Below are 12,820 nucleotides of genomic sequence, written 5' to 3' on the forward strand. Positions count from 1 at the left end.
AGTATCAGCCGAACAACTGAACATTTATTTCTTAGACTCCTCTGAGAAACTTTATATATGGAAAAATGCAAAAACGCATTCTCCTTACTTCATTGCACAACATTCATATATTGATAGTTTGGACAAAATACAGACTGCCCTTGCAAATGTAATTTCTTTTTTTGTTGTTGTTTTTTTGTAGGTTTTTAAATTTTTTCTTTTTCTTTAAACGTAATTTTTTTTCTAAACTATAAGAGAAAGTTGCTTGGCCTGTGGTGGCACAGTGGATAGATTATCGACCTGGAACGCTGAGGTCACCAGTTCGAAACCCCAGGTTGTGCGGTCAAGGCACAAAGGAGAAGCAATCAATGACCAACTAAGGTGAAGCAACTAAGAGTTGATGCTTCTTGCTCCCTCTTCCCCCACCCTGTCTCTAAAATCAGTAAATAAAATCTTAGAAAAATATTAACTGTAAGAGAAAGTTTATTTAGAAAGTCACAGAAGTAGAAGTGAGCGGTAGGAGACATGGGTTCAGGAAACAAGTTACAGAGGCAAAACAAGAGGCCTTTGGAGATTAGGAGAAGGATAAAGGTAACATGCCTGGAAGGAAGAAGAGGGGGTTGGGAAAGGTTCTGGGCATGCTCCATAGAAGGAGAGAGTCTCTTAAAATGAAATTTCTAAGAAAGGAGTCCTGTAAGGTGCCTGGACTTCAGCTACTGTTGCAGTGTTGTATGGTTGCTACGGTTAACATTAGCTTTTTTTTTTTTTTTTTTTCCTGAAGCTGGAAACGGGGAGAGACAGTCAGACAGACTCCCGCATGCGCCCGACCGGGATCCACCCGGCACGCCCACCAGGGGCGAGGCTCTGCCCACCAGGGGGCGATGCTCTGCCCCTCCCGGGCGTCGCTCTGCCGCGACCAGAGCCACTCCAGCGCCTGGGGCAGAGGCCAAGGAGCCATCCCCAGTGCCTGGGCCATCTTTGCTCCAATGGAGCCTTGGCTGCGGGAAGGGAAGAGAGAGACAGAGAGGAAGGAGGGGGGGGGTGGAGAAGCAAATGGGCGCTTCTCCTATGTGCCCTGGCCGGGAATGGAACCCGGGTCCCCCGCACGCCAGGCCGACGCTCTACCGCTGAGCCAACCGGCCAGGGCAATGGGGGACTTTTTTGAAAGACAGAAGAGGTTTATTGGCAGATTTTTCTTGCCCCATATGCTGGAGTAAAAAAATGCTTCTTTTTTTGTGACAGAGACAGAGACACAGAGAGAGAGACAGAGAGAAGTACAGATAGGGAAAGACAGAAATAGAGATAGATGAGAACCATCAATTCTTCCTTGTGGCTGCTTAGTTGTTCATTGATCGCTTTCTCATGTGTCTTGACTGGGGAGCTACAGCAGATGGAGTGACCCCTTCTCAAGTCAGCGACTTTGGGCTCAAGCCAGCAACTTGGGCTTCAAGCCAGTGACCCTTGGGCTCAAGCCAGCGACCATGGGGTCACCTCTATGATCCCACACTTAACCCAGTGACCCCATGCTCAAGCTGGCGAGCCTACACTCAAGCTGGATGAGCCCATGCTCAAGCCGGCGACCTTGGGGTTTTGAACCTGGGTCCTCTGTGTCCCAGTCCAATGCTCTATCCACTGCATTACTGCCTGGTCAGGCCAAAAATGCTTCTAATGGCACTACTGGATTTTTTTTTGAAATTGGATTTACTGGGGTGACATTGGTTAATAAAATTATATAGGTTTCAGGTGTATAATTCTATAATCCATCATCTATTCATCACACTGTGTTCACCAACCCAAGTCAAGTCTTCTTTTGTCACCATTTATCCCCCCATTACTCTCTTTTACCTCCCCTAGCCCCTTTCCCTTTTGTAATCACCTTTTTCACCCAACCTCCAACCCCCTTCCCCTCTGACAGCTGTCAATCTGTTCTCTGTAACTATGAGTCTGTTTCTGTTTTATTTGTTAGTTTATTTTGTTCCTTGGATTCCACATATAAGTGAAATCATCTGGTACTTGTATTCTTCTGATTGTCTTACTTCACTTAGGTAGAAACAAAGAGTTTGAGCCTGCTTTTCATTAAAATTATCATAGCATTGGCCTGACCTGTGGTGGCGCAGTGGATCAAGCATCAACCTGGAATGCTGAAGTCGCTGGTTCAAAACTCTGGGCTTGCCTGATCAAGGCACATATGGGAGTTGATGCTTCCTGCTCCTCCCTCCTTCTCTCTCTCTCTCTCTCTCTGTCTCTCTTCTTTAAAATGAATAAATAAAAATATTTTTTTAAAAATTATCATAGCATGGGATGAGTAAAACATTAGCCTGGAGCTTGGAGTTTATCCTGAGGACACAAATGCACAGGTTTTAGATGTGTGTGTGTGTATTGCTTGTGGAGAGAGCATTGGATGGAAAGATAATGGCAACAAAGAGATAAAAAAGGAGGTCCTTACCATGGTCCCAGGGAAAACTTTTTCTTTCATTTATTTATTCTTCCACTCAACAAATGCAAGTTGTCTGCCAGACAGTCTACATATATTAATTCATATAATATGCATAAAACTCCACGAGGTAGGTACTATTATTACTTGTATTTTACAAGAGCACTGATGTCCAGGAAGAAACATGCTCAAGGTCAAAGGGATAGTAAGTGGCACAGAGAGTAGACAGTGCAATGCACGGATGGCGGGGCTGTGCTGGCGTGTCTGAGGAAGAACAAGAAGGCCAGCATGCTTTAAATAGTGATGAGGTAAGTGATGCATATGAGGTGAGGAAGTAACTCAGGGCTTCAGCCTCAATAGTGAGGCATTTCTCAAAAGCTATATTGGAGGCTCAAGCAGAACTAAAATTGGAACTGGAGTCCTACTCTGCACAAGTCATCTGGAGCCAGTCTACAGGTACCTGTAGTTTTATTATTCATTCTTTGTCATCTCTTCAAAATTCCTCAAGGACCCATTCGTTTTTTTTGTTTTTGGTTGTTTTTTTTTTGGTATTTTTTCTGAAGCTGGAAACGGGGAGGCAGTCAGACAGACTCCCGCATGTGCCCGACTGGGATCCACCCAGCATGCCCACCAGGGGCCGATGCTCTACCCATCTGGGGCGTTGCTCTGTCGCAACCAGAGCCATTCTAGCGTCTGAGGCAGAGGCCACAGAGCCATCCTCAGCGCCCAGGCAAACTTTGCTCCAGTGGAGCCTTGGCTGCGGGAGGGGAAGAGAGAGACAGAGAGGAAGAAGAGGGGGAGGGGTGGAGAAGCAGATGGGTGCCTCTCCTGTGTGCCCTGGCCGGGAATCGAACCTGGGACTCCTGCACACCAGGCCGATGCTCTACCACTGAACCAACCGGCCAGGGCCTCATTTTTTGTTTTTAATTTTATTTATTGTCTGACCTGTGGTGGCGCAGTGGATAAAGTGTCAACCTGGAATGCTGAAGTCGCCGGTTCAAAACCCTGGGCTTGCCTGGTCAAGGCACATATGGGAGTTGATGATTCCTGATCCTTCCCCCACTTCTGTCTCTTTCACTCTTCTCTCTAGAATGAATAAATCAAAAAACCTTAAGATTTTACTTACTCAATTTAGAGACGGTGGTGGGGGGCGGGAGAAGGGCAGGGAGCACTAACTCTCATATATGCCTTGACCAGGCAAGCCTGGGGCTTTGAACCGGCAACCTCAGTGTTCCAGGCCAACATTTTATCCACTGTGCCACCACAGGTCAGGCCCCATTTGTGTTATGACTGAAAGTCTATGAGATTAGTGACAGAGACTGTGAGATGAATGATGGGGTATCTGTAGGATGAGGGGTATCTATGGGGTGAATGATGGGAATCGGTGGAGTTAAGAGATATGATGTGGGGTGTGATGGAAATCTTCAGGGTAATGGGGATCTGTGGAATGTGATAGGGATATGTGAGGTAATGAGTTATGGGGAGTTTAAAGGGTGAGTGACTGGGGTCCTGTGGGGTGAGGGATGAGAGGCCAATGGGATCAATGATAGGTGATCTGATACATGATGGGGAAGTCTATGGGGTGAGTCATGGATTGTTTGGTACACAATGGGAGGTTTGTTGAGGAAAGTGATGGGGTCTCTGGTGTGACTGACAGAGGTAAGGTGAACGATGGGCGGCCTATGGGGCAAATGAAAGGCTGCTGTGGGAAGTGGTAGGTGTCTTAAGGGTTAATGATGGGGTATATAGGGTGACGGGAGGGTCTGTGGGGGTGTTCCGTGGGGTCTCTGGGGTAATGTTTGGGATATATAAGGTAGTGATGAGTGTCTGTGGGGTCAGTGATGGGGGTCTTTAGAGTAATTGGGGGCCTGTGAGGTGAATGATGGGGTATTTGGGGGGCCTAATCAGGAGACAAGAGGCTGAGTAAACTCAAGAACCTGACAATTTTCAGGAAAATTCTCAGTCGTCCCTATTGAAAAAAAAATGAGAAAGTATGTTCTGGAGAGAACATCAAGGGTGTGGGTAGACGATCGCTCATTAAGAGATTGTAAGTGCCTGACCAAGCAGTGGAACAGTGGATAGAGCATCGACATGGGACACTGAGCACCCAGGTTCAAAGCCCCGAGGCCATCAGTTTGAGTGTGTGATCATGGATATGACCATGGCTGGCTTGAGCCCAAAGATCACTGGCTTGAGCCCAAGATTGCTGGCTCGGCTAGAGTGCCCCACCCCCCACGCCACCCCCGCTGTCAAGGCAAGTATGAGAAACAATCAATGAATAGCTAAAGTGCTGTAACAATGAGTTGATGCTTCTTATCTCTCTCTCCCTTCCTGTCTGCCCCCCCTTAAAAAAAAGATTGTAGGTGTGTGACTCATGAATCTAATCAATTATCATGGGAATCTCAGGTTAGTGGTGGAAGTTTGTGAGGTCTGATGAGGATGGGGATCTATGGCTGATAGAAGGGTGGTTTGTGGAATAAGTGAGTGATGGAGGGGTCTGTGGGGTCAGTTAAGGGGCATATTTGGGGTTAGTAATTAGAGATCTCTCAGTGTCAGGGTCAAGATTTTTATTTCCTGGTTTTAAAAATTGCTACCACTGCAGATCTCCTAGGCTCTCTTGGACTTTTGTCCCAACAGCTCCTGCCAGTAGCTCCACACATCTCCTTTCTTCCCTGTTTCTGGCCCTTTTGGTGCCTTCCCATCAGCCTGCATTTGATAGATCAATTTCCTTGGTCCTTTCAACCTGTGGGAGCAAGGGTTAGACTCTTCTGGCAGGTGTCGAATTCGGCATCAGCCCGTGTTCAAGCCCAGTTCACTGCTCATTAGTTCTGCTTGCTCTTGGCTTTTGTGGCTTTGGCATCCAGCTGGCTCTGGGCATGGGTGAGCTGCTTCACAGAATCAAACACGAGGATTCCAGGAATTACCAGCCACAGGGCATTCAAGAAGACAAAGTAGAACCAGAAGTAGAGAGGGTGGCCCAGCTCCCCATGCTGGAACCCATCGCGGTATTCCGTCAGGAAATAGAGCAAATCCCCGTACATCTGACCTGTGGGAGGTGGAAGGGAAAGGGAGAAATTCTTTTGAGGAGAAGTAGTTATTCCAAGGCATTTTCCAAGTCATAAGTCATCAATTAGAGCTCTCAGTACTTAGGACTCCCAAATTCAGAGAGCTAAGAATTCTGAAATAATATAGCTTGAAATGTTGAAAAATCAGAAAGCGAGAATTCCGGAAATCGAAGCTGAGAATTTCAGAACCCAGGAGTGTTCATATCTCCAGAATTTAAGGAAGCTCAAGATCCTTTAATTCAAGAAAGCGCAGGATTCCAGGACTAAAGAGAACTCACATTTCGGAACTAAAGAAAGCTCACAATGTAAGAACAAAAGAGGACTGAATCTCAGATGAAAGAGGCTCAAACCCTGAGCCCAGAGGACCCAAAGGGCTTCATGCCAGCCTGGGCTACCTCATGTAACCTTCACAGGAGACTGTGATAGAGGAGGAGGAGAATCGAACACTTCCCACTTGAGAACACAGCCTGGGAGGGGTACGGCTCTTCTAGAACCTCAGGGAGTTTGTCATTCAGTCTGACTCAGCCCTGGATGGGCACAATTGAGAGATTCCATCCACACAGTTGCCCCCGTGTCTGTGCATCCGATAATCCCTCCTCCAGCACCACGTGGGGGCCCTTTCCTCACCTACAGAGATCACAAGCTGCAGGATAAAGCGGAAAGGCTGCTGGCGAAGAAAGGTGACCACCGCCCAAATGCTGAGTGGTCCCCACATAAAAGCTGTGAGAGACTCCATGCATATCATGAAGGTGTCATTCCTGTGGGAAAAAGGATGGAGCCACACTAGCATCACTGTGCTGTAATCACAGGGTACCCTACTAGTGCTCCCTAACTTACCACCACCCCAAACCAACTCAGATCTCCCTTGACAGAGGTAATACTTACAGGATGTATCGGCTGTCTCCCTTGGCATACTCTTTCCCTGAAAAAGACAAGAAGAGACACACATAAAAAATAAAGGCAGGAAAAGGACTCAGACTTGTGTGAGTTGAGAGCCCAAATAATAAGACAGGCTTTATAACCTCTCCATGTCTCTATTTCCACGTCTGAAATAGGGTAGCTGTTTGGATTTTATATTTTATTTATTTATTTATTTTTATTTTAGCAAGAGAGACAGACAGGGACAGAGAGGAAGCGAGAGAGATGAGAAGCATCAACTCATAGTTGCGGTGCCTAAGATGCTCATTGAGTGCTTTCTCATATGTGCTTTGACGGAGGGGCTCCAGCCAAGCCAATGACCCTTTGCTCAGGCCAGTGACCTTGGGCTCAAGCCAGTGACCTTTGGGTTCAAGCCAGCGACCATGGGGTCATGTCTATGACCCCACACTCAAGTCGGTGACCCTGAGCTCAAGCTGGCAACCTCGGGGTTTCAAACGTGGGTCTGCAGTGTCCCAGGCTAATGGACACTGGGCCACCACCTGGTCAGGTGCTGTTTGGATATTAGAGTTAATGTATGTATACAAGATAATGTGCAAATCTGACATAGAACAGTACATTTTGTTGTGATTGCCTGGTATTCAATAAATATTTCAGAATAAAAGGAGGCAGGAAAAGAATGAAGGGGAACAAATGAATGAATAAAAGAGCAAGCAGAGAATCAATAAGAAAAAGCTAGATCACACAATATAAAAATAGGCAGAACATTGTAGTAGGTTCTTCACTAAAGAAAATTTCCAGCCTGACCAGGCTGTGGTACAGTGGATAGAGCACTGGACTGGGACGTGGAGGACCCAGGTTCAAAACCCCAAGGTTGCTGGCTTGAACGCGGGCTTATCCGGCTTGAGCGCGGGGTCACTGGCTTGAGCCCAAAGGTCACTGGCTTGAGCCCAAGGTCGCTGGCCTGAGCAAGGGTCACTCACTCTGCTGTAGCACCCAGTTCAAGGCACATATGAGAAAGCAATCAATGAACAACCAAGGAGATTAATGAGCCGCAATGAGGAATTGATGCTTTTCATCTTTCTCCCTTCCAGTCTGTCTGTCCCTATCTGTCCCTCTCTCTGTCTCTGTAAAAAAAAAAAAATCCAAATGATTAATACACAGATGAAAGGTGCTCAGATTTTCATTAATCATTAAGTAAAAGCAAATTAAAACTCCATAATGAGATATCACTTACATCTACTAGAACGACTACAACTTAAGAAACACCTGACCACACTAAGTGTCAGCGAGGATGTAGAGCTCTCATATACTGCTGGTGGAAATATAAAATGGCCCTTTTTTGAAAACAGTTTGGCAGTTTTTCATAAAGTTAAAGACATATCTACCATACAACCCAGCCACTCCTCTATATTTACCCAAGAGAAACTAAAGCAGACCACACAAAGACTTATGTAACAATGTTCATAGCAGCTGTATTCATGAGGCCAAAAAGGAATATTACAACAGCAAAAGACGGGGAAATGCCCATTATACTGGACAAGTAAAATAATTATGTAACATCTATGCTTTGAAAGTTCTTTATAAATTGGGAGGAGGGACCTGGTTAAAAAAAACCAAAGTTCTAGTACAAGGGGACAAACTGTAGTTGAGTTTCATTCTTTTGCATGTGGCTTTCCAGTTTTCCTAGCATCATTTGTTGAAGAGGCTTTCTTTTCTCCATTGTATGTTGTTGGCCCCTTTATCAAAAATTATTTGACCAGCCCTGGCCGGTTGGCTCAGTGGTAGAGCGTCGGCCTGGTGTGCGGGGGACCTGGGTTCGATTCCCAGCCAGGGCACATAGGAGAGGCGCCCATTTGCTTCTCTACCCCCTCCCCCTCCTTCCTCTCTGTCTCTCTCTTTCCCTCCCGCAGCCAAGGCTCCATTGGAGCAAAGATGGCCTGGGCGCGCTGGGGATGGCTCCTTGGCCTCTGCCCCAGGCGCTAGAGTGGCTCTGGTCGCGGCAGAGCGACGCCCCGGAGGGGCAGAGCATCGCCCCTGGTGGGCGTGCCAGGTGGATCCCGGTAGGGCGCATGCGGGAGTCTGTCTGACTGTCTCTCCCCATTTCTAGCTTCAGAAAAATACAAAAAAAAATATTATTTGACCATATATATGTGTTTTATTTCTAGGCTTTCTATTCTGTTCCATTGGTCTGAGTGTCTATTTTTCTGCCAATACCATGCTGTTTTGATTATCGTGGCTCTATAATTTGAAGTCAGGCATTGTAATGCCCCCAGCTTCATTCTTTTTCCTTAGGATTGCTTTGGCTATTCGGGGTTTTTTTTGTTTTGTTTTGTTTTTTGTATTTTTCTGAAGTTGGAAACGGGGAGGTAGTCAGACAGACTCCCACATGCGCCCGACCGGGATCCACCCGGCACGCCTACCAGGGGGCGATGCTCTGCCCATCTGGGGTGTCGCTTTGTTGCAACCAGAGCCATTCTAGTGCTTGAGGCAGAGGCCACAGAGCCATCCTCAGCGCTCGGGCCAACTTTGCTCCAATGGAGCCTTGGCTGCGGGAGGGGAAGAAAGAGACAGAGAGGAAGGAGAGGGGGAGGGGTGGAGAAGCAGATGGGCGCTTCTCCTGTGTGCCCTGGCCGGGAATCAAACCGGGACTCCTGCACGCCAGGCCGACGCTCTACCACTGAGCCAACCGGCCAGGGCTATTCGGGTTTTTTTTTTTTTTTTAATTTTATTTTTTTATTCATTTTAGAGAGGATGGGGGGAGATAGAGATAGAGAGAGAGAGAAAGGGGAGGAGCAGGAAGCATCAACTCCCATATGTGCCTTGACCAGGCAAGCCAGGGTTTTGAACCGGCAACCTCAGTGTTTCCAGGTTGATGCCCTATCCACTGCGCCACCACAGGTCAGGTTATTCGGGGTTTTTCATAGTTCCATATAAACCTGATGATTTTTTGTTCCATTTCTTTAAAAAAAGACATTGGAATTTTGATGAGAATTGCATTAAATTTGTATATTGCTTTGGGTAATATAGTCATTTTGACTATATTTATTCTTCCTATTCAAGAACATTGCAGCACTGTTCACAGTGGCCAAGACATGGAAACAACCAAAAAGCCCTTCAATAGATGATTGGATAAAGAAGATGTGGTACATATATACTATGGAATACTACTCAGCCATAAGAAATGATGACATTGGATGATTTACAACAACATGAATAGACCTTGATAACATTATTCTGAGTGAAATAAGTAAATCAGAAAAAACTAAGATCTATATGATTCCATACATAGGTGGGACATAAAAATGGGACATGGACAAGAGTGTGGTGGTTACGGGGGGGGAGGGAGAAAGAGAGGGAGGGGGTTGGCGGGAGAGGGGCACAAAGTAAACCAGATAGAAGGTGACGGAAGACAATTTGACATTGGGTGATGGGTATGCAACATAATCAAATGTCAAAATAACCTGGAGATATTTTCTCTGAACCTATGTACCCTGATTAATCTATGTCACCCCATTAAAATTAATAAAAAAAATTAAAAAAAACCCAAAGCCCCCCAATACCCAAAGTTCAGAAGTATACACAGCATGTTACCATTTGTTTACACAAAAGGGAAAAGTAAAACCAATGATGTTGATAAAGTTATATAGCATATATTGTCTGCCAAAAACCAATAATAATGCTAAAAATAATCAAATATCATCCTGTAAGCTATATGTTATCTACTGTTTCTACTGTTTGCCAGTTGTTATTTTTGTTTGTTTTAGTGAGAGAGAGAGGGACAGACAGGAAGGGAGGGAGAGAGATGAGAAGCATAAACTCGTTGTGGCACTTTAGTTGTTCATTGATTGCTTTCTCATACATGCCTTGACCAGGAGGCTCCACTGAGCCAATGACCCCTTGCTCAAGTCAGTGACCCTGGGTTTATGTCTATCATTCCATGCTCAAACCGGTGAGCCCATGCTCAAGCCAGCAATCACAGGGTTTCAAACCTGGGACCTCAGTGTCCCAGGCCGAAGTTCTATCCACTGCACCACTACCTGGTTAGGCTTGCCAAACATTGTTCTAAGTGTCTTACATATATTTGAGTATTACTATTATCCCTCTTTTACAAATGAGCAAACTGAGGTTTCTGTGTGTAATTTATATGTAAATAAACCCTGGAACAAGAAATTATTAACAGTGACTAATTGGGGAAACTTGGTGGACAGAAGGTAGATTTTCATGGCATACCTCTTTAAATAGTTTGTTTTATGACCCATGTGAATATATATGTGACAAAACTGTTAAATAAAAATTTTATATAAATCGAAGTTGGTAGGTGGGTAAACACTGAATACAATCCCTGCTGAAAATATTCCCTCCCGCACATGAAAGAACTCAGGACTCACAGAGTTGGGACAATATGGCTTGGTCTCCAAGAAGGTCTTTGTGGTAGAGGCTGAACCATCCCTCAATCACCATGTGAATGAACCCACACACAGCAAACCAGCACAGGGACAGTCTTCGCCAGGTCCCCAGTGGGATGATGGCAGCATGTCCTGACAACAGCCAGGTGGTTCCAACTAAGACCCCAGAGATGGAGAAGAGCCCAGCCAGTAGATGCCAGGTAGGGCAGTCATTCGGCACAAAGTTGTTCAGTTTCAGGTGCCGAGGCCAGTATGGGTGCAAGGGGCTAGCGTTGGTGGCCATGTCTTTGTAGGCTGACGGCTGTGTGTGGACAAGTAGAAAGAAGAAAAAAAAGAAAAACCTGAATAGAAAGCAAGAAAGATATAAAATCAAATCCAAATGGTTTATTATCACAAGAAATGCAAATGGACTAAACTTATCAGTGAACAGACTTGTAAAAATGGACTGAAAACAAGATTTAATTATATACTGTTTTAAAAACATGATTATAAGGCCATAGAAAGGCTGAAAGCTAGTTCCAGCCCTGTGAGAGCCAAATGATGTGGTAGACACTGTAATCCGACCCAAACCAGCTCGCAAGGGTCAGTATTTTGCATCGTTCAACGGAGAGCTATTCCCTCTCTGTAGTCCTGGAAAATGCAGGACAGAAGAGAGAAGACTAATAAGAACTATAACCCTCAGGTTCAGTGTGTTGAAAGCCAGACACTTCCCACAATAACGCACAAGAAAAATGAAAGTGGCAGGCACTGGTCCCGCGCGCGTGGAGCTTAAACAGGAAAAGGGGGTCAAATAAAGAGACCACCAATCAGAACTAGAACCCTCTAGTACAGCTGCCCAATGAGAAGGAGGATCTTATGTAGTCTTGTTGACTACACGGTAGCCGGGGATCTCGCGCAGGCGCCTGGAGGGTGGGTGGGAGGATGGTGGGGTTGCGAGGTGGCGGGGAAGTGTCTCGTGTGGCCATCTAGCATTAGGGAGCTAGAGGATGGAGTGGCAGGCTCGCGAGAGGGGGTTACTCACCCAGCGGCGCTGTCGCAGCGGCCGCTCTTACAGGGTTCTGGCTTTCTTGAGGCTGGTCTGCGGTTCTGTAACAGTCTTAGTTCAGACCCCGGGGTTGGCCAATGCAGGGGCTGGGAAGGCGGCCCGTGCTGCTCCCAACCAATAGGAATTCACTGTGTGGCGTTGGCCCCGCCCTCACGCGTGGTGCCATTTTCGCTGTTGGCTGAGCCAGAATCAGGAGGTGGCTGAAGGCAGGGACTGCGGAGGTTGGTAGGCGTTTTCGGTAAAAAGCCGACGCAGATGGAATCTTGGCTTCAATTTCCGTATCACCTTTATCAGTCAGTTATCTCGGAAAACAGGTAGTTGACCTTATCATCTGTTCAATCACCATTGCGTTGCATCCTCTCATCTTTGCCCTCGTTTTCTAAACAGACCAATTAATCAGTGTCCAGACAAACCTTCAACCTTAATGCCTGAATGCGCAAGGAAACAATACTATCACACCCTGCATGCCTCCACCCTCTTCCTTGGCGCTCAGGATTCCTTAGCATGCATTCTCACCTCTCTTGACTTCAAGTCAGAAAAACCAGACAAAACTCCTTGAAAGCCAACTGTCACAGAGACCCTCAATTTCCCTGTGCCAGCTCTAAACTAATCAGAACACAACTGAAGCCAGTGGGCACCTAGACGGGCACAGTCAGAATCCAGACTCATCTCAGACCTTCTATCCAAGTACAACTCAGGCTTAAGGACCAGTAAGCATCAACTCTCTTGCTTTCCCTTCTCTGTGCCAGTCAGAGCAACCAACTAGAATGGGGATCCCTCAATTTTCCAGCCAATTGGTATCAGGCCTCCCCAACATGCAACTATCCATTTTGTCCCCAGCCCCACTCAAATCAAACAGTACCATTCTCGGGCTCATCATCCAATCATGAACATTAGTAAATTAACCATGAGCTAATCGCAATCTGCTCCCTCTTCAAGGCTTCCAGTTTTCAAACCTTGATTCTTGCTGTGCCCTCTTCCTCACTCACTTGTTCCCCACTGAGCAGTGAAG

At 46.2% G+C, this 12,820-nt stretch overlaps 1 protein-coding gene across 2 annotated transcripts; it reads right to left on the reverse strand.

The window, feature by feature from the left end:
* Window positions 1–4,963: 4,963 nt before the first annotated feature.
* Window positions 4,964–11,925, reverse strand: EBP (EBP cholestenol delta-isomerase). 2 transcript variants are annotated; one of them, XM_066356224.1, is made up of 5 exons: window positions 11,785–11,925; window positions 10,746–11,064; window positions 6,364–6,400; window positions 6,106–6,236; window positions 4,964–5,459 (listed from the first exon to the last, which is right to left on the reverse strand). In XM_066356224.1, the coding sequence occupies exons 2-5, from the start codon at window positions 11,044–11,046 to the stop codon at window positions 5,236–5,238; spliced, it is 693 nt and encodes a 230-aa protein (XP_066212321.1). In that variant the 5' UTR covers window positions 11,047–11,064; window positions 11,785–11,925; the 3' UTR covers window positions 4,964–5,235. The 2 variants fall into 2 exon arrangements, with proteins under 2 accessions (XP_066212321.1, XP_066212322.1); XM_066356225.1 differs by having other exon boundaries at window positions 10,746–11,104; window positions 11,785–11,890.
* Between the last annotated feature and the right edge of the window lie 895 nt (window positions 11,926–12,820).

Source organism: Saccopteryx leptura, chromosome X, assembly GCF_036850995.1.
Source record: "Saccopteryx leptura isolate mSacLep1 chromosome X, mSacLep1_pri_phased_curated, whole genome shotgun sequence".
Lineage (NCBI taxonomy): Eukaryota > Metazoa > Chordata > Mammalia > Chiroptera > Emballonuridae > Saccopteryx > Saccopteryx leptura.

Excerpts from the sequence above, each read along its gene's own strand:
- EBP (XM_066356224.1), bottom strand. The coding sequence starts at position 11,046 with ATGGCCACCAACGCTAGCCCCTTGCACCCATACTGGCCTCGGCACCTG. Across the intron at positions 6,401-10,745 it reads AGCCATATTGTCCCAACTCT|GGAAAGAGTATGCCAAGGGA; the intron begins GTGAGTCCTGAG and ends TGTCTTTTTCAG. Across the intron at positions 5,460-6,105 it reads GCAGCTTGTGATCTCTGTAG|GTCAGATGTACGGGGATTTG; the intron begins GTGAGGAAAGGG and ends CACCTCCCACAG.